The sequence below is a fragment of the Rattus norvegicus genome, chromosome 5 (genome assembly GCF_036323735.1).
Source record: "Rattus norvegicus strain BN/NHsdMcwi chromosome 5, GRCr8, whole genome shotgun sequence".
Classification (NCBI taxonomy): Eukaryota; Metazoa; Chordata; class Mammalia; order Rodentia; family Muridae; genus Rattus; species Rattus norvegicus.
Window position 1 is genome coordinate 166634326 of NC_086023.1, and position 26608 is coordinate 166660933.

Below are 26608 nucleotides of genomic sequence, written 5' to 3' on the forward strand. Positions count from 1 at the left end.
AGGGTCTTGCGACCTCCCCAACATAGCAGCAGTGTGGGACGGGGTAAGAGAGGTGGTGGGGTGCACAAGCCAAATTGGTCGGGAAACAAACATGTATGAAAATCTCATGATGTGGGTTGGAGAGATGGCTCAGTGGTTAAGAACACTGACTGCTAGCTCTCTTTGTTCTCTTCTCTTCCCTGCTCTTCCTCTCTTCCCTGTCCTTTCTCTCTACCCCCACCCCTTCCCTCCACGTGCTCATGGCCTTTCCTCTCCTCTCCTCTTCTTCTCTCATTAAACCTCTCCACGTGGAAAAAAAAAAAAAAAAAAGAACACTGACTGCTCTTCCAGAGGTCCTGAGTTCAATTCCCAGCAACCACATGGTGGCTCACAACCATCTGTAATGGGATCTGGTGCCTTCTTCTGCCTGTAGGCATAAATGCAGGCAGGAAGCTGTTTACTATATATGTAATAAATAAATGAATCAAAAAGAAAAGAAAATGTCATGATGAAATGAAACATTGTGTACAACTAATAAATGCTGATGAAAAACACCTTCAAAATGAAGTCTCACAATAGTACTGGGTCTCTTTGACTGGTGTTCTATTTGTAACGTCCTAGTAACCAGAAATGGTTTTTCCTTCTTTTTGTCTTTTCTGTTTTGTTTTGTTTTGTTTTTCAAGACAAGTTTGTTTTCTCTGTGTAGTCCTGGATATCCTGGAACTCAATCTATAGACCATGCTGGTCTCAAACTCAGAGATCCCCCTGCCTCTGCCTCCTCAGTGCTGGGATTAAAGGCCACCAGGCCTCATTCTTTAAAGCAAACTTGGAGATAGTTACCCATGTTTTCAGTTGATAGATATTTAAGTTCTCCTCCCTAGAGAGAGAAGAGGGCCTCTCTGTTCAGCAGAGAAAGAAGCTAGGGAAAGGAGTTGATACAAAATTACCCTCAGTACAATGAGCTTTAATGGAGTGGGGGAGGGGGGAAATCTGGGTGGGTCACGTGACCATGGGGACCATAAAAGAGGAAGGGGAGGTAGGGAGGAGCAGGGAGAGAGGTAAGCCCCTTAATTTTAAGGCTTCCCTGGGGATGGGCAGGGCCATAGCCCACAGCCTGTTTCTGCAGGTGGTGGCCCACATTTGTTGCAAATTGGCTAAGTCCTGAGGCCAGAGGAACCAGAGCAGCTGGAGGCTACCTCATCCCTCACAGTTTAGAGCCTGGAACCTTAAATGGGGTAAGGGCAGCTATAGAATGAAACCAGGCGGTGGTAGCACAGGCCTTTAATCCCAGCACTCTGGAGGCAGGCGGATCCCTGAGTTTGAGGCCAGCCTGGACTGCAGAGGGATTTCCAGGACAGCCAGGCCTACACAGAGAAACCCTGTCTCGGAAAAAAAAAATTTAAAAAGATGGAAAAACCATTTCTAGCTACTAGGATGTTACAAACAGATCACCAACCAAAGAGAGCAGACCTAGGGCTATCTTGAAACTCCATTTCCTTGTTTGAAGGTTTGTTTGTTTGTTTTAAATGGGCATTTCTCCTCCCCCCCCCCCCACCGGAGCTGGGGACCGAACCCAGGGCCTTGCGCTTGCTAGGCAAGCGCTCTACCGCTGAGCTAAATCCCCAACCCCAAATGGGCATTTCTTAGTTGTACACAATGTTTCGTTTCCTCCTGAGGCTTTCTTACCTGTTTATGCTCCAGTACCACTTTGACCATCATCACCCCACCACCTTCTCTTACCCCCTGCTACAGAGCTACTACAGCGAGGAGGTCCTAGGACAGGGGCTGGTTGGCTCTTGTTTCAGGGGACCAGGCAGAGCAGAAGGAGATTCTGGTCTTACAACATTCTTGGACGTGGTCTTTGGGGGAGGGTGGGTTGCTTCATTGCTATTTGCTGATTTCAGATATGGCTAAGCAGCTGCCTGAAGTAGTTTGTTCCCAGTTGCTGTGTGAGGTTCCAGTAATTCCCCTGCCCCAGGGGCTGCTTAGACGGAAGGCCTGTTCTCCACCCCTACCCTTACCCCCAGGGACCAATTTACCAAAATGGCCACTGTAAAGGTGAGAACCAAGCCCAGGCTCCCGGACTGGGTTATACTCAAGTCAAAGACCAGAACACAGGGATCACTACAAAACCCAGAGAAACAAAACAAAGTCTATGTACACTCGAAAGTGGCCAGACTTGCACATACATGTCCATGTGATACATAAAACATAGCTTTGAATGTTTACATTAGAAGAGAAGAAAATCCTTCCATTTATTTATTTTATTTAAATTTATTTATTTTGAGACAGAATTTCTCTGTGCAGCTCTGGCTGTCTTGGAACTCACTCTGTAGACCAGGCTGGCTGGCCTTGAACTCAAGGATATGCCTGAGTGCTGGGATTAAAAGTAATCCGGCCTACAGCCCAGTTGAGAAGAAAAATCCCAGAATTAATGAGATAAGCATCTAGTTTTAGACAGAAAAACGCCAAAGGAAAGAATAAGGATTGCAGGTTCTGACAGCCAAGCATGGTGGCTCAGTCACTGGTTCACATGGTGGAGGGGACTCACCTCTGCAGGTTTTCCTCTGACCTCTGTACCTCAGCTCCCTCCTCACCCCACCCCTACACCGTAGGGCAGGCTGTCCTGACTGCTATAAGAAAGTAGGTGAACGGGCCAGTGAATGGTTCTACTTTCATGGCCTCAGTTCCGCTCCAGCATCATTCCCTCGGTGATGGAGTGTGGCGGTCAGAACGTAAGCTGAAGTGAACCCTTTCCCTCCCCAGCTGCTTTAGGTCATGATCTTTTATCACAGCAATAGAAACCTTAACTAGGAGGGGGGCACAAACATGAATATGTTAGAGAAACAATGGTAGTACTTTTCTCCTACTACAGCCTATACCCTCTGGAGCCATGGGCTTTGGTTCAGGCTCTCAGTGTCAAGCATGAACCCCCTCCTGCAGAGCGGGCCTTCAGTGTTTGGCTATCCCTGTAACCTTCACAGCTCCTCTTGACTGGCAGGTCAGTACCGTCGCATGGAGGGCTTGCTGTAATATCCTTGAGGACTTTTCTTCCCCCAGAGGCCTGCGCTACGAACGCTCGACACCAGGAGGAAGTTTTCAGGTCAGCCCAGCTTGATTTCTCTGTGTCCTGCGAGCAGCCTGTTGGATTTTAAGGGATTCCCGGTTCATAGAAGTATGGTTAAATACACGACAGCATAGGTGTCCCATAGAAATACTCCCCCGCGCCCAGGCAAAGGCAGTCTGACCCTGGCGCACATCCAAGTCCTACTGAGTTGTAAAACAAGCCCGTTTGCAAAGCAGTGTACACAATGAATCCCATTGTGTACCCACTTAAAAATAAATGCTCACACGAGCGAGAAAGAGACAAACGTGGTGGGTCGTCTCCCACCAGAGAGGCAGGGAGGAGGACAAGGTGGGCTTCCCTAGAGGGCAGGGAGGACATGGGCGGGAAGGAAGACAACATTTTAAGTCTTGCTTTATAAGGCTTTCATGGGTTGAGATCTTCCTACAGATGTATTTTTATGATTAAAACATCTTAAATGCTCTGAGACAGACTCGGCGCTGAGCTGATGTCTCACAGGCTAAAAGGACACAGTATAATCCGCCACCAGGGATCACTGTGGTAAGTGTACTGAGCAGCTGTGGCTCCTGCATAAGGCCACACAACCAGGTCCTAAATGTGGTGACCTCATTCTTGCCTGTGAGCTGTGCACACTTCCTTTTCCCCTGGACAAGTGGCTGCAATCCGAATACAAGGGACCAAACCTCCCTGCTTGGCTCTTAGGGCTGATGGTCCACCACCATACGCAAACTGACCACATAGCAAGCCTCAGCCTGCGGGCTCACTGGCCCCACAAAAGGGAGAAGGGAGGTCTGAGGGACACAGGATTGACACCACCACAGCTTGGGAAGACAGAGAGGTTCTAGCAGGGTACCATTCAAGGCTGGCTGTCTTGGAACCCACTCTGTAGACCAGGCTGGCTAGCCTCGAACTCAAGGATCTGCCTACCTCTGCCCTCCCAAGTGCTGGGATTAAAAGTGTGAGTCTCCCGTTCACTGCCTAGGTGCAAAAGAGCTCCCCCCTCAAAGATGCAAATCCAATAGGATGGATCAGCCCCTCCCGCTTCTCCCTCAGCACCTTCTGTCGTCCAAGTGCAGTTCGTCTGGTCTGCGTCCCTGCTATCACACTTCTGTTTTTGAAAACAGTGACTGTCCTCTGTAACGTTACCTCCTGACAAACTAGTTATGACGTAGCCGCAGATCAAACCCAAGGGCTCATGCATAGTGGCTCTGTGTCCCCAAGGCCCTGAAATGCCTTGCTTTTTGAGGCTTACATTTTGTTTTGACATGTGGTGGTGTCCGTCTGCACGGTGCCCATGGAGGCTGGAGGAGAGTGTCAGATCCCCAGGAACTGGAGTTACAGTTCATGAGCCAAATTGCATGTGCTGGAAAACAAACCTGGTCCTCTGCAACAGCCGCCAGCCCTGAGCCATCTAATGTCCAGTCCCTCTGATTTAACTTTGAGCCACCTAAAAACTCTACCAACAGACTGAATTAAAACAGCAGCAGCGGCAGCAGCAGCCGCAGCCGCAGAAACTTGTCTGAGTTGGCCACTCTATGAAGCCCAGGCTGTCCTGGAACTCAGGCCAATCCTCCTGCCTCAGTTTCCTGAATGCTGAGATTACAAACATGCATTCATGCTAGACCCAAAAAAATTTTTTTTAAGTGCAAAATTGCAAAGTTAAAATAAAGCATCAAGTGGTGCATCTCGTCTGTCCTGGTGACAGGGCTTGTTGGGGAGGCTGAAGCTCTGTCCTGAAACAGAGGGGGGGGGGGGAGAGGGGAGAGGGGGAGGGGGAGAATGCAGTGACAGTGATGGCGGAGGTGCAATAACGATGATGGTAGTGATCTTAGTCAGGGTTTCTACTGCCTCAATGAAATGCCGTGACCAAGGGAAGAGTTTATTTCCCTTACTTCTAGGTCACACAGTCCATCACTGAGGGAAGTCAGGGCAGAAACTCCAGCAGGGCAGGGAGCTGGGAAAGAACTCAGCTTATAGCTTGCTCAATTGACTTCCTGTCACACAAACACATCACCGTTAAACCAAAAATCTCCTTACTTCCCCATCCCCAAGAACTCCTATCACTGTCACAATATAAACCATCCCAACTTCCAGAAGTCCCAGCTTCACAAAGTCAGACGGTTTTTAAAGTCCATTCTCCTTAAACATCCACAGTCTCTTCAGCTCAAGTCTTTCTTCAACCTCTCCGAATCTCTAAAGTCTCTCGACTGTGGGCTCCAGAAAAGAAATATCAAAGTAAGTTAAATACCTTTTCATTCCGAGAGGACAGAACCAGGCACAGTCACAGTCCAGGCAAAGCCAAGCCAAGGGTCTAACAGTTAAGGCGCAAAGTCAGATTTGCCACACTCAGGATTTTCTGGTCTCCAAAAGGGTTGTCATAGCAACTTGTCTCCTAAGCCCAGGCTAGCCTCTGCTGCCGTCCTTGGGGACTGTCCCATGGTACTGACATTTCCAAAACATCGGGGTCTCTGCAACCAGCTGTACCCTCACCCATAGCCTCTCCCGGTCTCTTGGGAACTCTAACCCTGCCACATGGTTCCAAGCCTTCACCAACAGCCTCTCATGGGCTCTCTACAAGCCATGCTACACAATGTCGCAGCTGCTCCCTATGACCCCTTCCTATCTTCACAACCAGTACCAGCTGGGTGACCCTTACACATCATCAAGTTCGAACGGCTGCAGCCTCAGCCCCCTCTGGACCACAACTTCTGTGTGCTGACTGCAAGGGGACGCTTCTGAATTTACCATCCTCCATGATGTGTCTCTCAACCACCGCTAACTTCTCAGGTCCAGCTCATCGACGCCAGTTGTCTCAGACCAGCCGGGCTTTCCTTCACTTCAGTGGTGCTGGTCTCTGGTTAATCAGAGCTTGTTCTTTAGCCCCAGCTGACCAGAATCACAGATTCCTAACTCAAAATACGCAGTGGTCCGGAGAGAGTCTTTAAGGGGCTCTCAAGCTCACAGGTCAGTCTGGTGGGGACATTTTCTCAATTGAAGTTTCCTATTCCAAAATGACTCGAGTTTGTGTCAGGTTGACATGATAGCTCATAAGCAGAGTAGACCGTGACGGTGTTCATGCCGGACCCCAAATCTGCCCTCTTCCCAGTGTTGAGGCTCAGAACTGTCAGGGCACCCTAGGGCTCCACACCCAGGGCACACTCTCTGGTTCCATGGGGGCTCCTGGGATGGAGCTGGCCTGTATAACGGGCTGTGTGAGCCAGCCAGGACCAGCGACTGACTTAGTTGAGGTCTGGCTGCTGTCCACTCACCAAGGGAAAGAAGAGACACTTCCTAAAGACACCCAGAGGCTTTTGCAGAATGAGCTTTGGACGCTAACGTTCTCCTCCAATCTCAGTGGAGCATCAGTTGAGCGAGGAACAAGGGACCAACCTCCAGGATGGCACAGTTGGCCACACACTAAATGTAAGAAGTGTGCTTTGCTGGATCCCGTGGCCTTTGTAACACACCATGGCAGAGAACAGATGGGGTCATAACTTCTACAGGCAAGGTCTTCTCACAACCATCTGTAATGGGATCTGATGCCCTCTTCAGGTGTGTCTGAAGACAGATACAGTGTACCCACATACATAAAATAAATAAGTATAATCTTAAAAAAAAAAAAAAAGACACAGTTTCATGTGATCAAGGCTGGTCTCACTTTTGATAATGTAGTAAAAAGTGATCTTGAAATTCTGATTCTCCTACATCCCGTTCCCAAGGTTGGTTTTTGTTGTTGTTGTGGTGGTGGTGGTGGTGGTGGTGGTGGTGGTGGTGGTGGTGGTGGTGGTGGTGGTACTAGGGATCGAACCTGGGTTTTGTGTATCAGAGGTTAAGGGTGTGAAGGCACATCCTCGAGCCCAACAGGAAGAAACTGCAGGTACCAAGGCCACTCCCAACAGAAGGGCCCCCTCGCTTAGGTGCTAAGTACAGAAGTGCTGAGAGAGTCTTCCTCTTTCGGGGTACCACTTTACACCCAGAAAAGAATCAACGGTCCCTACCGCTCTGCCCACCGCCAGCAGCCCACAGAGCTGGCTCAGAAGTCAGCTGAGGAAAGCCGTTTCTGCAGCTGGCTTAAGGCTCTGAGTACCTGGCCCCACGAAGACGAGCTCTGAGCAAGGGTCAGGATTTCTGGACTGGGTGAGAGCAGCCCCTCCTAGCACAGGCTTGGGGCATCAGGGTCACTGTGCTCTGAGGTGAACAAAGTTTTACCAAAAAAGGGAGAGAACAGCATACCAAGGAGTCACTCTGAGTCACTTCAGACAGAGAAAGAGGCAGTCCACTGATGGACTACACCCATTCCTAACCCCAGGCCACCTTTCCATCTATGCAGCCCACCCCACCCCCTCAATTCTGGGTCCGTGGCCACCTGTTGGAGAGGAGCAGGCTGGACTAGCACAGCAGGCAGAGTAGCCCAGGGGCTAGAATCTTATCAACCCCAGAGCCAGCCGGCCGAAACTAGCCAGAGGTGAGAGTTTGATGAGCTAGCTTCCTGGAGCCCACTCCACACTCCAGATGCGCAAGCTGATATCACTTCCAAAGCTACCTTTCAGGGTTGGCTGTCCAGTCACTTCCTGCTGCTCAAGGGCAGGGACTGGAGCACACATCTCTCCCCCTATAGATGACATTCCAGGAAACCACGCAGAGCTGGAGGGATGCTCCTCGGGATGTGGAGTCCGAGGACAGTCATCATTAACAGTCAATTATTCTCAGAGAACAGTTGGTGACTGCTGGGATAATGCGTCCTGAGACAAGGGTCTCTCTCGCTCTGGCCCAGGCTGGCCTGGAACCACGTGACCCAGGCTGCTCTCAACCTCAGGGTCTGGGGTTCCAGGTGTCAGGCACCACCCCTGGCCTTTGGCTTTCATGACCAGATAAAGTATATTTTATAGGTACCTCAAATCCAAGCTGAAACCCAAATTCACCATCTCTGCCATCTCCTCTATCTGCTGACGTGTGAGAATGGCTTCCTGTGGAAGCCTGTCCATCCTTGGTCACTCCACCATTAGCCTGCCTTAGCAAGCCGGGGGTGCTGCCTGTTTCTACGACAAGGGTGACAACTGGGCCTCCTCGGCCAGCTTTGGCCACCTCTCCAGCTTCCACTCACCAGATCCTTCTCATCCCACCGCTCCCTGCTTCTCCACACCCCAAGCCAGCAACTACTTGGCCTTTGTGCGGTTTTTCTGTTTTGCTTGAGGCCTCTTATCAGAGCCCAGCCCATTCATTCTCAGATTTCCCCAGGACCTCAACAGGGAGGCCTGTGTTCTCACCACAGGACATGTACATGTACCCCATGAGCCCACTGACTTACTCCTGGGTCCTGTGACGGGGGCCTGGCACACAGCAGAGTGCTCAGTGGATGAGGGGCTGCGTGAAGAGTCCTACTGTAGCCTTGGCTGTATTGGAGCTCACTGTTGAGAGCGCTGAACTTGTGGATGATCCTCCTGCCTCAGGATCAAACCAGTGTACCACCTTACCCAGCTCCACCCCCATCTCACGGTAAGCGTGGCCCCTAACGTCAGTCTTGCCAGCCTGCCCACCCCCACCGCATCTCTTTCTCCCTCGGCTTTCTGTGTTATCTTTACTAGTGTTTCTCACAACGTGCATCTATCCCCAGCACTCAAGAGGCAGAGGCAGGAGCAACTCTGCTGAGTGGGAGGCCAGCCTGGTCTACAGTTAGTTCCAAGAAAGTCAGAGCTACATGGGGGATCCTTGTCTCAGGAATGATGTGCAGTTTCCAGCTTTGCTTCAACCGGAGCTGCCGGTACCTGTAAGGTTCTTTCCTCACAGTGACAGGATGGCCGCCAGGTACTCCATCTCTACCTTTCTTCTTGGCTACCCCAGCAGAGAAAGAGAAAAGGCCTTGTGTACTGGCTGACCTAGCCTGGGCTATATGGTCAGGGCAGATGAGGCCCACCCCCAGCAGATTTTACTCCTCAGTGAGAGCCCTGTGTGCTCTCGTCTCAGGCTGGAGGCGACTGAGGAGCCCAGGAGGCTCCCCTCCGTCAGAGGACGAGTCCACAGTGGAAGGGCTGAGCAGCTCCTTCAGCCTGAGGCTGTATGCAGCCCACACCATCACAAAGAAGCCAGACACAAAGGTAGCCGTCAGGAGCTTGGGGAACTGTTTATTCTACTAGCAAGGCTCAGAATAGTACAGAGCCAGGGCGAGATTCCTGAGCAGCGGGCTACTTCACACGTTAGTTCCTGAGGTTCACTGGGCTGTGGACACACTAGTGGGCTTCCAATGCCTGCTCAGCCTGGGGGTCCAGGGTCCAGGGCTTGGGCTCTAGTCTTTGAGAACAAGCGGGGCCTTCACTTGGTTAGCCATGTCCTTGCCACTGAGTGCCTCCACAATGGCCAGCGCAAACTCGAAGCTGGTCCCAGGCCCACGGCTGGTGAGGATGAGGCCGTCCTTCTCCACACGGCTCTCTGAGTAGCTGTAGTGACCTACAGGGAGCAGACACAGTTATGCTAGGTTATGATGGCCATAGAGAACCCTTCCGCACCACGCTGCTGCCATTCCTGGTCTTCAGTGAGTAAATGAAACTTAGGCTGCAGCTATTACCAAGGTCTGTCTCCTCGGCCCTCCAGGCCACTGCAGCCCTGTGGGAACAATGGTAAAGCAAGGCAAGATGGGTAGAAGGGACCAATGGCACAGGTGAAGAGACCTCTGCGGGCACTGGTGACAAACTTCCCCACTTCCTACACCAGGGCGCCATGGCAGAGCAGAGCAGAACAGTGGGGAGAAGAGACTGCCTGGTCCTCTGCAGCCTCAGGCCACACAAGACTGGTAGCTGGGAGCCTCTGCCTCCCCTGCTCCTCTGAGCAACTAAAGCAATGGGGTGGGCTCCACCAAGGCTCCCCAGCTCCCTACCTTCTGTCTCTGTAAGACAGGACCCAGGCTCCAAACATCCACCTGCCCGCTGAGGCCTTACTCATCTCCAATCCTCACCCTACAGCCCAGGGCTGCCTTCAGTGAGCCTTAGCCATGGTCCCAGCATCCGGTCCTTGGGCCGACCCAGTGTGGCCCTGGAGCAGGCCTGCTGACCCCACAGCTGGGCCACGCTCGTTCCTCCAGCTGCAGCAGCTGAGTCTGCTTTCTTATCAGCTGCTTCTCAGAGTGCTTGGGGCCTCTTCTGTTCCCTGCCTGTCTAACCAGAACACGGAAGCAGTTGCAGTCCAGGGTGAAAGTTCCCTGACTCGGTTCCCTGAGACGGTCTGCCCACTGTTCAAGTGGGGCTCTGCACCAGCGTCCCACCCTGGCCACTGTTTCCCTCAGCACGAAGGGCGCCGTTCAGGGCACACTGTGCAGAGAACCCCACTTTCTCAAGTACCTAGGAGACCCTCTGCCCAGGCTCTCTGGGCCCGGGCCTTGGCACAGAGGCGGTAAGAGAAAGGGGTGGTTGGGACAGAACCTTCGGGAAGAAGTGGATGTGGGAAGTGAGGGCAGGCAGAGAACAGGAATACAGGCCTCCAAGGCCAGGGCTCCTGTGGGAAGAGGGCCACATGCTGATGGTGAGGGGCAGACACACCGACACAAAGAATGATCACAGACCTCCACACCCCGCTCAGTGGGACCCTCCAACACGGCCTCAGCCCAAGATGCTTGGGCACAGCTTCATGTACCCTGTCGCTACCAGAAATGACGAACCCAGGACATCCAGAGTTCACTGAGGCCCCCAGAAGCATGCTTCTCCTCTAAGTGGGCCGCCACGCCTGGAAGAGCCTGCCTTCCTATCTCATTCAAAACTCACTTCACTGCTGCCCAGACGGACACAGCAGACACTTCCCATTTACACTACACGACAGAAGACGGAAACCACCACGGGAAGGGAAGTTTCGGTTCACCCAGCCCTACTTTCTGATGGCTAAACCAGGACAAGACATTTTAAATGAAACACTAGAAACCCAGCCTCAGTCTAAGCAGGAAGTTTAAAGGGCTCAACCAGGGTGAGTACTTGTCAATGGCCCCACCTAGTGGCCACAATGAGGAACAGCCTCACAAAGTACCAATGCCACCGGGGCTGCAGTGGGGCCAGGGAGGCTGTGGGCTGGGGAGAAGGACTGGGGGTTCAGGATAAATTTGCAGACATGAAAGAATCTCTTCAGAGAAAGCAACTGAAGGCTGCCGCCTGTGTGTACACAGAGACATAAATCACTCACTACTTAGGTCTTGTCTGTGACAACTAGGGAACACTACTATAAGACAGTTTCCATAGAGATCTGAAGCCCAGAGAGCCTCGAATCCTTCCACTTGGTCCTTCGAGAAAAGGCAGAGCCTCTGAGCACAGTGGCTCTGGGGTCTGGTCCCTCCTTAACCTGCCCTTCAGAGCGGCCTGAACTCTCTAGGCCTTGCTGTTGTGGGAATGGTGCTCACCCAACACAGTTCTCATTGCTGTGGGCAGGGGAGGAAGAGGCCTTTCCCCTTCCCAGAGGTTTATCAAGTGTTACGGAGCCCTCAGAAGAGCCTCACCTATGACAGTCACATGGAGGAAGGCTACAGTTCCTCAGACTGATTTTGAGGGGGCACAATGGCCAAACTTACTGATCCCATGCCTAGCTAAGACGTAGGAATGGGGAAGCCTTGCACTACACAGAAGGGGGTTGGGGAGATGGTTCCTTGCCTTGCCGAAGCACTGTAGGCTCCAGTGCTGGGCACTGTAAATTCTGAGGTCCCACTGCATGCTCTCAACAGTTAGGTTTCAGAAGCTCAGGTGACGCAGGACCAGCACCTGCGCACAGCGCAGCCTCAGTTCCTGTCATTCTCCCCACCATGACCTCACTTCACAAGGTTCACACAGACTCAGCATCTGTATTTACAGCCCCCAAGAGCCAGAGCTCGGAACAGCGCAGTGCCACTCAGTTTCAGAGACCCTGAAACAAAGCGACAGGCTTTCAGGGAAACAGCACTCCGGACAAAGCCTACAACATGCAGAAGTGCAGTCACAGGGCAAGCCCGGGTGCCAACTGAGAAGACACTGCAGAAGGCTGGCCTGTAGTGGAGCCAGTCTGTGGAGCGCCCTGAGTCATGGGTGATGTGGGTGGGCCCAGCTGTGGGCTTTCTGAAGCTGTAATGTACCAGGTGCGGTATGCGCCTTTAATCCCAGCATCTGGGAGGCACAGGCAGCCTGGCCTACAGATCGAGTTCCAGCACAGCCAGTGCGCTCAGTGCCACTGGGGATGACGGTGTTAGCAGTTAAACCCGGGTCTTGTGTACACCGAACATACACTCTACTACTGAACCTTAGCCTATAAAATAAAAAGGCTACTAATTCTTTAAAAATGCATGGTATACTATTTTACTTTGAAAAGGGAGCTCTAGGGCTGGAGAGACAGCTCAGTGGTTAGGGGCTCTTGCCAGAGGACGCAGGTTCCATCCCCAGTACTCCCCCAACTGCCTGTGACTCAGCTTGCAGGGAACATGACACTCTCTCCTGGCTTCTGTGCACACCTCTGCTCATGTGCACACACATAACTAAAACCAAAACAGTAACTTAAAGAAAGTTCTTGATGGTATGGGTTCACACAGGCAAAGAAGCAAAACCAACCACAGTCTACACCAGGAGCCAAAGAAACACAAGACACAGGAGATCCCACCAGCAATGAAGCCACCTGCAAACGTTGAAAGCAACAAGGTTAAGGTGAGACGCTACAGCCTCACAATGGCACACACTTACATGCCCAGTACTTGAGGCTGAGGCAGGAGGATGGCTTCAAGCTACCTGTGCAACAGTGGGTCCCATCTCAAACACAAACACGGGCTGCAGGGCCAAGTGGCTCTGAGTGAGAGTAACTAGAAAGGACGCGGGGTGCTCCAGACCCCCTAAGACACCTCACAGGCCTCACTGCCCAGCGGAGGAGGAGAGAGAAGGGAGGGGCCTCTAGCCTCGCTTCACCCTGCACACCCAGTCTGCCTGCTTCACCATAAAGAGAAGCTGCTTTTATAGACTTAATAAAACCCAGATGCTAGCCGACACGCAGGAAGCAAACACATCCCCAAAGGAGCTGGCCTGCCCTGAAGACAATCCCCAGAGTCTGTGGAACTGTGGACTTCGGGGAAACAGTCTTGGCTGAAGCTGCTGTTGGGGCTTCAATTCTACCCGTGGGTGCTGTTCAGGACTTGGTGAAAACACTAACTAAGCTTGCATTTCATAATCCTTCCTGCTTTTGAATCAGGGATCTGGTGTCTCATGCGCGGAGGCTGGGAGGCTCCTCTGTACCAGGCTGGGCAAGTGCCCCTGAGAGGGGCATAGAGGGAACAAGGCTGCCATACCACACCGGGGAACCCCCCGGTTCTAGGACTCTGTCAGTGGAAAAGCACAGGGTACAGACATACTTACTGCCGTTCATCATTTTGTCCTTAGCCAATGGGTGCGATGTAACCTTGCATCCAAAGCCTACTTCGTGAGCCAGCAGGGCCGTAGGACCTAGGAGTAAGATGTAAGAATACGCATGAGAGGTTAGAGAGAAACCCTGTGCTGTAAAACCAAAGCACAGCCCTGTGAGCCCAGGGACATGGGAGGCAGAGGCAGGTGGATCTCTGTGAGTTCCAGGCCAGCCTGGTCTACAGATCCAGTTCCAGAGCGAGTCCCAGGCCAATGAAGACCACATAGAGGGCCCTGCTCCAGAAAAAGAGAGAAAAAACAAACCAAAACCGCTTAGCAGGAAAAGTATTCTTCTAAATCAAACACCTAGAGCGTGAATAGCCACCACTCTAAATACCATGGCTTACACAGAGCATCTGCAATGAGCCTATGTGAGCACATCTGGTAAGGTAAGCATGGCTGCCGTCCCGTCATGGAAAGCAACTAACCACTGTTTGTTTCTTTTTTTGGGGGTGGGGGGTGGGGGGGGAGTTAATGGCCTGATCACCACTGCCATCACCTGAGCCTCTGATGAAGACCATGCCAAGTTAGCTCTGGGAACTGGCAGCAGACAGGGCCCCCCCTCCCCGCCTCTTCCTACAGCGCCGCCTGGTGGACGCCTGAAGGACACCCAGCCAACTAGAACTCCTTGGGTTCCAGGTGAACCCTTACACCCCAAGCTTCTGACTCCCAGGGCCCCTTCCCCTGCAAACTTCCCTCTCTCTCCCTGACTCATCCTCAGGAAAGCCTCCCTGCAATGACTTTCTTCTGGACTCAGCAGCACCAAGGGTGAGGCGAACAACTGAGACCTCCTGCTGATGAAGACAGGCTTCATCACAGAGCTCCGTCCTCTGCCCGAGTCGCCCCGGTTTTTCTGTTTATCCTTCTGAGACGGTGACATAGGACTGCTAGTTTCTTTTTTTAACACTGACTAGGTTTGGAGGAAGGGCTGGCCCTCAGGCCTGACTGAGCACAAGCAAGCGAGCAAGCCAGCTTCAGCTGCCGACATTCTAGTCCATGACACGGAAGACGATGACACTGCTGTTTACTTTCAGCCAAGTCTAAGGAACAAACCCAGGCAAACCGTAGGGAGGCTGGTCACCCAGACACAGCGAAAGACTTCCCGTCCAGTCAGGACAGGACGGTTACGGATAGCAACCATCAACCAACAGAAACCCCTGAGCTGTGGCTGTGAGAGCTCAGGCCGGGGCCCTGTCAGGGGAGCTGATGTGCAGGGGCTCCCACTGGCTCTCTACTGTGCACTCAAGCAGCAATCCCTGGATCCCGATGCCCACAACCTGCCACTTCTGGGAGTAAGACTGGCTTCCCATGTGTGTTTTTGGTGCTGGGAACAGAGCCAGGACTTCCCACACGCTAGGCACATACAACTCAGCCATGCTAGGGCCTGCACTGGGGACTTACAACTTATCCTCACGTTTTCCCTTCTTTCTTTTCTTCTGTGGAGAGAGGCTCTCCTATGTGGCCTAGGGTGGTCTTAAACTCACAGTACTCCTGCTTCTACCACCACGGCACTGCGGTTATAGCTTGGTCTCCTAGCCGGTCCAAATGGGGAAATTTTTTTAAATTTTTATTTAATTTTATTTTATATGCATTGGTGTGGGGATGTCAGATTCCCTGGAAGTGGAGTTACTGACAGTTGTGAGCAGCCATGTGGTTGCTGGGAACTGAACTGCAAGAGCAGCCAGCGCTCTTAACTGCAGAGCCAACTCTCCAGCCCCAGGGAAAGTTTTAAAACAGCAGAGTATAGCATAGTGCCTAGCCTGAAAGATGGCTTCGACAGGTGCCGTCATCTCAACAAGACACAAATAGCCACAGAGGTCCCTGCATCACCTGCTTTGTCCCTTGGGGGGAAACCAGGGCACCAGAGCTAGGATAGAGTCCCTTGATCCCCAAAGAAACCATCCATCCCTTCAGTCACTGTCCATTTGTTCTGTGACCACTTCAGGCATCGGATGAGGAAGACGCCAGATGCCAGAACATCGCCTGATGTTAAAGCAACAGCATGGATTTTAAGTGGGCCAGGAAGCAAACGATCAGAGTTTCAAGGCTCAGGACATGGACGAAAGCCCTCATCTGAAGCAGGAGTGTTCAAGAGCACTCAAGCCAAGGCTCAGTCATGCCCTAGAGGCAGGCGAGCCCGGGGAGATGTGTGGCGTTTGTGCCGGTCAAATTCTTGCTGACTCTCCTGGCAGGCCTAACTGCTGGCACAGAGATGTGCTGGAACAAGCTGTCTGCTGGATTCCAGAAGCCTTATTTTCCCTGAGGTCAACCAAACAGGGAAAACACCGAACTTCACAGACAGCGACCCAGGGCACAGAGACAGAACGCTCAACAATTGGGCTCAGTGCTGCCGAGACAGGAGTTCATGCCACCCAAACCAAACAGCCAGTGTGGGCGCCTTTTGGCTTCATGAAGGCAAGCTGTGTGCAGTCAAGCCCTGAGAGACTGGCCAGTGCCTCAGCCGCTGCATGCCCCACACCCGCACTTACTCACCCGCACAGATGGCAGCTATGAGGCCCTTCCTGTTCTCCTGCTCCTTGAGGATCTCCTTCACCAAAGCCGACTAGAGAGAGAACCCAAACGCCAGTCACCACTGAGACTGTCACTCCCAGCCTAACTCACTTCTAGCCGTTTCCCAGAAAGCGCTCTAACCAGCTTCCCAGTGTGTCTGTGTTCTCAAGCCTGGTCAATGGCATTCACTCCAAGAGAAAGGCCCAATAAAGACTGGAAAGACAAAGCAAAGTCACTAAGACACATAACCCTGTCCTGTGCTCCAGAAGAGGCAGAAGTGAGGGGACACAGGGTTCAGCAGCTTCAGATGGCAGAGGGAAAAGACCCCCAGGAGGTACAGCCCACTCCCTGCTCCTGCCTCTCCTGCATGACTCTTCACATAGAGCTCGAAACAAAGAGCAATGGCTGCCTCTCATGTCATCCTGTCTGTGGTCCTGCAGCTGTCCTCAACCCCGATGACAGAGCAGGCAGCACCTTCTAGGCTTAACCCACTCTGCTGCTGCAGCAGCTGGGAAGCTTGCAGCCTTGCGCCAGTCCACACTCGCCAAGCCTGTGTGCAGCAGAGATCTGCAGCGCTGTTCTCAGAACTGTGTGGGCAGGCTGGACTCAGAGCTAACCTCTGCTGCTTCTCCTGTGCCTACAGCACATCCTGAAGCATACCAAGGCGACAAGGCAGAAGCTGTGAGTTTCTCCACAAGCTTTTTTTTTTTTTTTTGTGACAGTGCAGTTTTTACCTCAGATAAGTTCTGTGCACCCAGATTTCCTCCTGGAAGAACAACCACATCGTATGGTCCCTGTGAGTCGGGAAACAAAAGGGAACACTTCAGTTTTACTGTATTAAATGGCAGCCCAGTATCTGCCAAAGAACAGCATGTATGCCTGCGGGGTGTGAGGGGTGGGGTCTGGGGGTGGAGTTATATGAATCTCTGTGGTAGAGCACATTCTTACCATGCTTGAGGGCCTGGGTTTGACTCTAACACCAAAAAAAAGTAAGTGCCAGGCATAGTAGTGCACACCCATAGAAGGAGGTAGAAGCAGGAAGGTCAAGGGTTCAAGGCTACCCTCAGCTACTTACTAACTTTGAGGCCAGCCAGATACCAAGACCCTGTCTCAAAACAACAATAACAAACCATCCAAAATGAAACAAATAAAGGTGGTAAAGGTGTGCACCTTTTGTGGAACAAAAAAAACCACTGTAAACAAACAAAAAAATGCACTGACACGGGGCCCAACTGCCTCTAACTCCAGCTGCACAGGACCCAACACCCTACCTGTTCTCTGGGGTGTGTGCTGTGCGTGCTCGCTCGTTCTCTCTCTCTCTCTCTCTCTATATATATATATATATATATATGTGTGTGTGTGTGTGTGTGTGTGTGTGTGTGTGTGTGTGTGTGTTTTAAAATGCAGAAAAATCTGTGATGGAAAATGTACGGAAGGAAGCCCAGGGAGCATGTGTAGTGTAAATGTACCAGGGTAGAGAGGAAACAGCGCCAACCACAGGGCCTTAGGGAGCCACCACACTCATGTGCACCAAAACAAACAGATATTCATCAACACCACAGATGCTCGCAGACGAAATACACCCAGCAGTGGACAGGGACCAGCCTGAGATAAGAGGGGTGCTTTATATATGTTTATATATAAACTTTATATATAAACGTCTCTACCATGTGACTTTTTCAATAGAAAATACAGGCAGTGTACTTTTAATAGCTAAAAATAAAAACCCAAATATTAAAAGGCAAAGAAAAAAGTTAGCATTATGAAACTTTGGGAAGAGAAAAATCACAGTATCCTAATATCTTAAACATTCGAACACCAAAAAAAAAAAACCTAATTAATTTTAAACATGGTGAAATTAAAAAGTACAAACAGAGAGAGAGAGAGCGAGCGCGAGTGCTATCATAATAGTATACACTGTAGTACGTGCCATCCACTTAGTCTTTGTGGTGCTGGAAATGGAACACATAGCCTTCCTAGGCAAGTGTTCTCCCACTAAGCCACACGCTGCCCACCCCACCCACCTACTGACTAAGGGTTCCAGAGCCTCCACCCAGGCCAAGTCCTTCTCCTAAAGGAAGTCTGTTCTAACTGCTGTCACAGACAGGGCCAAACGCTGTTTCAAAGAACTAATGAGCTCCAAGCAGGAAGAGTCCACGTGGACAAAACAAACCTGTGTTTTTGCTTCTTCCAGACTGGTATCCGGACAAATCACTACATCACGGCTACACTGCACGGGGTCCTTCCCAGCCAAGCCTGCAACGGTGACTTTAATCTAGAGACAGAACAGGTATTCAAGAACAGGAAAGCACGCACAGTGCGGGGCAGCAACTCTAACACCCATTCTGTGGTTTGTAAGTAACTCGTTAGGGAGGACAGGACCAAGCCCAGGCAATGGCAAATTCCTGGTCTCTTCTGGTTTACCCGGAATGGCCTGGCTAGAACACCCTCTATTCCTCAAGTGTTGGGTCTGGGAAATGAGTTACCGGGCCATCCTAATAACCCACCATGCGAGGGTCACCCTTGTTATCAGTCAAACCTCACATGCTTTTCCCAGAGCAGAAGTGCACACCAAACAACTAAACAACACTTTATCCTGCAAAACATTTAGTAGGGGACATTGGAGACAACTTGTCAAAACCCAGTGACGATGACTACACAGTCTTGGCCCAGCAGCGCCACCTTCAGGTGCAGAGCCTGAACAGCCATCCTCACATTTGCGCAAATGAACCCCACAAGAGAACATTTACTAAGAGGGTGCAGAGGTGGCCCAGTGGTTGAGAGCATCAGGGTTTGGTTCTCAGCGCCGACATGGCGGCTCACAACCACCCACAACCCTAGAATCGGGTATCCTTTTCTGGCCTCTTTCCGGTCCTGGGCACTTATGTGGTGCACAGCCATGCGGGCAAACATTCATATGCACACAAAGGATAAACGGAAGCCTTGACGCATTTCCTCCACTTTCGTAAGGCTGTCGTTGGAGGAGAGGGGCAGTGGCTTTCCCATGGTGTCAGGCCCTTTGCTATAAAGAAATGAACAGGCTGCCTGGGGCTGAGCCCTGCTCTAACTGGAAACCAGCGCGGCTGAGTTGTCTCTGCCTGGGGTTTGTGAGAAGAGGCAGAGAGCTAACATCCTTGCGGTAAGGAAACGCTTACACAAGGTAAGCCTGGCAAACATGAGTGCACTGAAAGCTTGCCGTGTTATATAAACACAGGATGAGGAGCCCAGGCTAGCCCGTGAGACAACACACAGCCCCTGACCTCCACATCTGCACCATACGATGCGGGCTCACATACATCAACAACAAGTAAAAATGACTTAAGAGTCCCCTCCTTTTAAGACAGGGAGGGCTTGCCCATGAGGGGAACTCACCCCAGCTCGCCGCATGATGTCCACAGGAATCACTGTCTCCATCTCCTCTGCTCCTTTGGCTAGGATGACCAGAGCTCTTTTGGATGCCATTTCTATTTCTTAAAGACCTAAAAAAACGGGGAAAAAAGTTGAAAATGTTGCCACTGTAACAACCAACTGTTCACACAGAGTAATATCTTCTATGCGACAGGTGCTTAGGGTAAAACTATTTCACATGGCAGCATTTCAGCGCTCTAATTCCAGGATGAAAACAGACGACGGGGTGGCTGGGCTGGAAAGATGGCCTGTGGTTAAGAGCACAGGACCAAGGTTTAGTTCCCAGCACCCACAAGGCTGCTCCCAACTGCGTATCTCCAGGTACAAGCGATACGGCGCCCTCTTCTGGTCTCTGCTGGCACCGCACACACATACATGTGGGCAGTACGCTGATACACCAAAAATAAATCTTTTTTAAAAAAAACAGTAGGGGCTGGGGATTTAGCTCAGTGGTAGAGCGCTTACCTAGGAAGTGCAAGGCCCTGGGTTCGGTCCCCAGCTCTGGCCCTGGGTTCGGTCCCCAGCTCCGAAAAAAAAACCAAAAAAAAAAAAAAAAAAACAGTAAATCTGGGATTGCTAATGTGTGCTAGTATTGTTTGCATTTTCCAGTACTGTGCTTTCTTAGGACCAATTTCTAACAAAGGCTGGTCACATAATGGGCCCTGCGTCTCAGTCACACTATGGAGAGGCAGGCTTTCTTAAAATATTGAGGGGGAGGGGAGAGAAAAGAGCGAAGGGAAGAGAAAGTTCGAGCCGGGAGTACACCTTTAGTATCATCGCTCAGGAGGCAGAGACAGGAGTTATCTATCTCTGTGAGTTCGAGGCCAGCCTGGTCTACAGAGTGAGTTCCAGGATAGCCAGGGTTACACAGAGAAACCCTGTCTCAAAAAAACACAAAACAAAAAACCCCTAAAACAACCCAAACCAAATTATTCGAACCCCCCCCCCAAAAAAACCCTGAATTTCACTGGTAGAAAAACCAACTTGTAAATTTTGAAGGTTTTGTTGCTGTTGTTGCTGTTCCGATAAACTGCTGAAATGTCAGGACCAGGTTGGGGGAGACCAATGGTGCTAAGTCTCTGACCACACTACTAATGATTAATAAAGATGGAATATCCCTTTAGGAGGTCAACCCTGCCAGACGGCTCTGCACCGCGAACGAGAGCAGTTAGCCGCCACTGTGAAGCACGTTCCGCGTGTTTTTCCTGCGCGGTTCCCAGGCATCAAAACTTTGGTTAAGCCTTCCAGTAACTGTGCTCGCCACAACCCGGAGGGGGCTGTGCAGAGCTCTAGCCCGGCATGCACCGCGGCCGCCGCCCCCAGCCCGCCGGGCCCGGATCCTCCCCGGGCAACGGGCGGACCACAGCCCGGCCTCCTCCTGCCCCGGGGCGCTGACCTGCAGCCGCGCCTCCTCCACCCACGCGAAGCCACAGACAGTCCCGCAGGAACACCGTACCCGGCTCAGTCGCACAGATTTGTACACAACACGCATGCGCACTATGCGCGATGAGGCTGCGCACCCTCTTGCTTCCGCCTCGGTGTGCGTCACGTCCGGTTGAGCTCAGGACCCGGGATGATGAGTGAACAGAGGATACTACGCGGCCGTTTTTTTTTTTTTTTTGCCCGAAGCTGGGGACCGAAGCGCTCTACCACTGAGTTAAATCCCCAACCCTGCGCGGCCGTTTTAACACGCCCTTCCCTCCCCCAACCAATGGTACTGAGCACCCTGCGAGCGCCTGCGCGGTTGATCTGCAGGGTTTCTGCCCCTGCAAAGGTTAAGAGGATAGTGGCTACGAGTTCGAGGCCAGACTGGGCTAGAGTTTGAACCATCCCCTCCACCACCACTCCCCCTCGCCGCCGTTTGTCCAATGCAGGAAAAAGAAAGGGAGAGAAAATAAAAGTACACAGCACAGTGGCCCACACTTGTAATTCTAGCATATGCGAGTTGGAGGCTGACGTTCAAGGTCGTTTTTGGAAGACGTCTTACACCCCGTTTTTTGTGGACTGTTTCCCTTTCTTGCTCCTTACTGTGACATCCCTTCTATTTGCCCCTGGCTTGCTAGTACTCCGTTCCAGGTCATCCCAGAACTGTCCCTTCCTGGTCACCCTGTCCCCTGGGTCACACGAGGGCAGGAGGGAGTCAATTTAAGAGCTCTTGCTTGTTTTGCAGAGGACCTAGGTTGGGTTCCCAGCATCCACTTGAGTCTCGTCACTGCCTCTAATTCCAGATCCAGGAGATCTAATGCCCTCTTCTGGCCTCCACAGGCACTGCACTCATGCACACACACCTAATAAAATGCCCTACTGCACCCTCAGGTTAGACAACGCTGACATCTACGATAAGATAAACTATTATCTAATTTTATTTCAGTGTTTTACAGTTTGGGGTTGACATTTATTGTGTGTGCATCTCAACCCGTGCCAAAGAGTGCATGCAGGGGCTCACTGAAGACCACTTGCTTACTGAGTGTGCTCTTTCTTTACTACAAGAGTCTCGGATGGAACTCAGATCCTTGGGTGTGCCACAAGCACCCTTACCTGCTGAGCCCTCCCGCTGGCCCTCTCCTAAGTAGTTAATAAATATCTTTCAGCTTACAGGGGAGAGACTCATCCTTACCTGGTCCTATCTGTACCCACTACAGAGAAAGTCAGCTCATTTGACAAGTCTCAGAACTTTATGCAAACCCCAGACAGGATGTAAACTTGCTTTCCTTCCTATATAGAGATTGACTACCCCACATACATTGGCTGATTTCCATTATAGGTTCATAGTTTATAGGTTATAAACTGGAAATTCCCAGGCATTAAAACTTTGGTCAAACCTTCCAGTAACTGTGATCCCTACAACCTGGAGGGGGCTGTGCAGAATTTAATTTTTTTGTTGTTTTGTTTTTTTGGAGCTGGGGACCGAACCCAGGGCCTTGCGCTTTCTAGGCAAGCGCTCTACCACTGAGCTAAATCCCCAACCCTCAGAATTTAATTTTTAAAATTGTTAAGTAAGTCAGGTACACAATAGAACTTGTTTTAGGAGTTGTGGAATGGATGGGCTCTTCACTCTGTGCAAAGGGGAAAGACAGAGCCAGCTGTCTGAAAGTACAGGAAGCTGGAGTGACAAGACCTGGGCAACTTGTCAGATGTGTGCTTTGAGATCCACAGAGGGTTTGGGGATTGGTGGCTCATGCCTGTAATCCCATGTACTTAAGTGAAGAATGAAATCTACCTCTAGGGGAACACATGCCCTGGTCTCTTCCCTTCAGGGTTAATTCAGTGATGCAGTTCAGGGACCTGGCTGGGAACACCCCAGGAAGGCAGCTTCACCTTGAGAAGGTGTGCGACTCCTTTCTGGAGTCCCTGGAGTGGAAAGACACAACTGTTCCCTTTTCTTCTCTTTTCCTGATGCTGGAAAGATGCTTTTAAACTCCTTAACATGGAGTTTCCTCGCTCTTTTCTAAAGCTCCTGTCCTCACTGTGTGGCTGCCTGCTACCATATGCTGAGTCCTGCCGCCATGTGCTGAGTCCTGGCACCTCTGTGCTGTCCCCTGCAGCCATGTGCTGATCCCTGTGCCATTTTATCTTTTCCATACTCTTACTCTGGGGTGGCTTCAAGATGAACAGCTTGACTCTCTGGGGTTTTCTTTTAAACTCTGCTTACATAATTCTCAAGCTCCCATCTGATCTATACTTTAATTTTTCTAGTAATGAAGAGATCCTGATTTCCCCAGTCTCTATGGTGACTCTATGGAGACCTCCCAAGATTTGTGGTAATGCATCCTTCTTGCCTTCTAGATCTTTAATTGGCAGAGGATATGAAGCCATTCCTGCACCTCTAGACAGGATCATTTGGAGACCTGAGGCAAGATCTCAAGTTCCAGGCCAGCCTGGGCAACTGAGGGAGACCCTGTCTCAAAGCAACAATGTGGCGGAGGCTGTTGTTCCAGGGTAGGAAGCCTGCATAGCCATGAGTCAGTCAGGGCCCCTCATTCCAAACTCCAGAGCTAAAAATGGAAGAACAAGAAAAGGGAGGCACAGAAAGCTGGTTGGCTGCTGTGGCACGAAACAACTGAAGAAAAAAAAAAAGGTAAGACACATGGTGGGGTGGTGGCAATGCCATGTCAATACTTTGAGGGGACAGAAGTCCACAATCCTGACATCTCCACACCACCAGCAGGAACTGAAAACGGAGCAGGGTCAACTCTGGTTTTATCCAGTGAATACCCTGCTCGCAGTTTTAAAACCCACATATTGGGGCTGGAGAAATTGGCTCGGTGACTAAGTGCTACAGAGAACCTGCGTTCAGTTCCCAGCATCTACATTAGGTGGCTCACAGCTGCCTGGAAGGACAATGTCAAAGGCCCCCCCATGACACCTTCTGGCCTCCAAGGACGCACACATGCACGCACGCACGCACGCACGCATGCACGCACACAACTACACACAAGAGGAACATCATTAAAAATAAATCTTTTTAAAAAGCCTCCAATGTTGTTGTTACCTCTGGGAGCTGGATTCTCCCTCCGCCCCCCAGAAATAGTCCTTTCCCCTTCCTGCTTGCTATATGATGCGGTTTCCCTCCTCCCTTCCCTCTGCCAGTCTTGCCTCGGGGATGTTAACCCAGGATTGAGCAAAGTCCTGAAGACACGAGTGGAACAGACTTGCTATTAGTAACTGCTGACTTACACAGCAGGAGCTCCCCTCAGTCCTTCCCACCCCAAACCTTTAAATGTTCCCTTCTGCCAAGCTGGCCTCATGGAGATTGGCCTTCTTCTGCTTCCCAAGTGCTGGGGTTAAAAGCATGTGCCCCACACCGGACTGGATCTCAGTATTTCCAGCTAGAATGCTGATGTTTCTCTTTGACTTTGGAAGGTGTCCGTGAATACTGTTAACTTGACAAGATGTGGAATAATCAAGGAAACAGCCCTGTGCGCGGACGTGGGAGGACGTTAGATTGGGAACACCGCAAATGTGAGGGGCATCATTTGCGGGATGGGGACAGTCCCTCCTTGAAGGTTCAAAAACAAGGCAAACTGAGCACTGGTATTCGAAGATCTACTTCTTGCGTGCCAATGCCACGTGTTCAGAGCTCAAGCCCCTGCAGGGAGGGGAGTGTAAACCCTCGGTTCCCTAAATTACGTCTTGCCAGGTACTTTGCCACCACAAGGAGAAGAGTAACTAATACAGCATATCATCATTTTCATTTTACAGATACGAAGACTGAGGTAGAGGAAAATAAAATGATTCTATAAGGTCTTGCAGTCTTGGACAAATTCAGATATTCTGATGCCAAAATTCACACTCCGCCCACCCCACACGCTGCCAGCATTAGTTAATAGTGCCAGTAACACTCAAGACAGCTCGAACACATTTCTCACTACATATTCATAGAACAAAGTAAAAAAAAAAAAAAACCCAAGCATTTACCAAAATATATTGCTGTAATTCTGGTCATGATGACGCCTCTTAGAACAGCCCCATACCATTCACGAACTTTTTCACTCAACGTTTCTCAGGTCATTATGCATTGTGGGGAGACGGACAAGCTACAACTTCCCTTGGGTTTCAAGAAAATTGGTGTGTTGAAGCAATTGCCATATTTAATCTAATTTCTCACATCAAGGTCATTTGAGCAGATCGTGATTGTTACACGTGCCATTTGTAGCGGGAAATTAACATTTTCAACTCTTTCGTGCTTCCCTAAAACTAAACCACAGGTATTGGGCAGAGGAAATGCTTTTGGGACGTTTACCAAAAATAGGAAAAAAAAAAAAACCGGGGGGGGGGGATTGTCCTACATTACAGCTCAGTAGACTAGAACTCGAATTCGCGGGCATCCTCCTGCCTCTGATTCCCGAGTACTGAGACATGCGCCACCACGCCCGGCTGATACTCCTGTTTCCGAAGTCGCGGAGAACTCCCCCCCCCTCCGCCCCCGCCCCAGGGCCCACGAAAGGTCAGGTCGGCGCGACCGGAGAGTGGGCGAGCCCTGACCTTTGAGGCCGCGCTGGCGCAAGGGGAAAATTCTGACACGGAGATCTGTGAGGGGCCGAGACCCACTTCGCCTCGGCCGGGACGTTGTAAAGCTTCTCGAGGGTTGACCACCCGGAACGCCTCCCACGGAGCACCGCCCGCCGGAAATGAGTCGGCTGACCCGCAGAGACGCACAGCTCCCTTCCGTCAGGGCGGCGCCGTCGATTGGCTAAACCTAACCGTAGTGGGAGGGCGCTCGAGCTGCCCTGCGGGACTTAGTGCGCTTGCCCAGCTTTCGTGCTCTCACCCGCACACAACCTGATGGTATTTGGGTCGACCTCTGCGGTCCCCGGGCGCCCTGAGGTCACCAAGTACTGCGACCTTGTGGACGTCCGGGGCTTGAAGGTGTGACGCGCTTGCTGCCGACTGCTGCAAATAGACTGGCCAGAAAATGACAGTTTACCGAATTTCCTTTCTGCTTTTTACTATTAATTCAACGCTTTATTAACTTATTGAGGACAAGTGGCCAGACCTTACTTGGGGGACAGATTTTGACACACAGTCAAGATGGATAATAGTTAAATATAAATAGGACCCTTCTACTGTAGGTTAAGCAGTGGCTACCCCCAGGACAAGGACAAAATACTTTCGAGAGGCTGTGCTTGTTTGTAGTTCTCTGAATCTGCAGATTTAGGCAGTGACTCCTAGATAGGCATTAAAATTAGTAGGAGTTATGCCAGCTACCAGTCCACCCACATTCCACAGTGTGGCTCAACATCTGTAGTCTCATGGCCCTTTGTTCCAAAACAGTAAGGCTGTGTGCATCATGTATGTAGTGTCCTCCTCTCAGTGGTATGTCCAAACATGCCTCACAAAACAGGAAGAGGTTCGTGACGGTTTATATTGTTCTCTGAGTCCAAGGGATGTAACAGTGGACAGTGTCCTTCCCTGGTTATCAGATTCTGTTCAGTGGGAGGAAGACAGACCAGTCTTGTGTCACTGATGACGGAGACGTGTTCTGAGAAGTGCATTGTTGGTTTTGTGTGGACGTCACAGACACATGTGCACACTCAGCTTCAACATCATTAAGCTAGCACTTTCTGGGACTAGGCTGGTGTGTGTGTAGTATGTTTTATATCATGAAGGACCCCCGAGGATGAACAGGTGAATGTGTGTGTGTGTGTGTGTGTGTGTGTGTGTGTGTGAAGACAAGTTGCACACTGGTATTTTAGAACTTTGATTTAGTGTAGCGACATTTAACTGAAAAACAAAAATAGAA

At 51.0% G+C, this 26608-nt stretch overlaps 1 protein-coding gene across 6 annotated transcripts; it reads right to left on the reverse strand.

Annotated features, from left to right (window-relative positions):
* Positions 1–2225: 2225 nt before the first annotated feature.
* Park7 (Parkinsonism associated deglycase) lies at positions 2226–25500 on the reverse strand. 6 transcript variants are annotated; one of them, NM_001277251.1, is made up of 8 exons: positions 20762–20859; positions 19831–19889; positions 19330–19436; positions 18131–18232; positions 16692–16751; positions 15940–16009; positions 13402–13488; positions 9161–9508 (listed from the first exon to the last, which is right to left on the reverse strand). In NM_001277251.1, the coding sequence occupies exons 3-8, from the start codon at positions 19417–19419 to the stop codon at positions 9348–9350; spliced, it is 570 nt and encodes a 189-aa protein (NP_001264180.1). In that variant the 5' UTR covers positions 19420–19436; positions 19831–19889; positions 20762–20859; the 3' UTR covers positions 9161–9347. The 6 variants fall into 6 exon arrangements, with proteins under 6 accessions (NP_001264178.1, NP_001264180.1, NP_001264182.1 ...); NM_001277249.1 differs by lacking the exons at positions 9161–9508; positions 19831–19889 and adding an exon at positions 2226–3120; NM_001277253.1 differs by lacking the exons at positions 19831–19889; positions 20762–20859 and adding an exon at positions 25351–25500.
* Positions 25501–26608: the final 1108 nt, after the last annotated feature.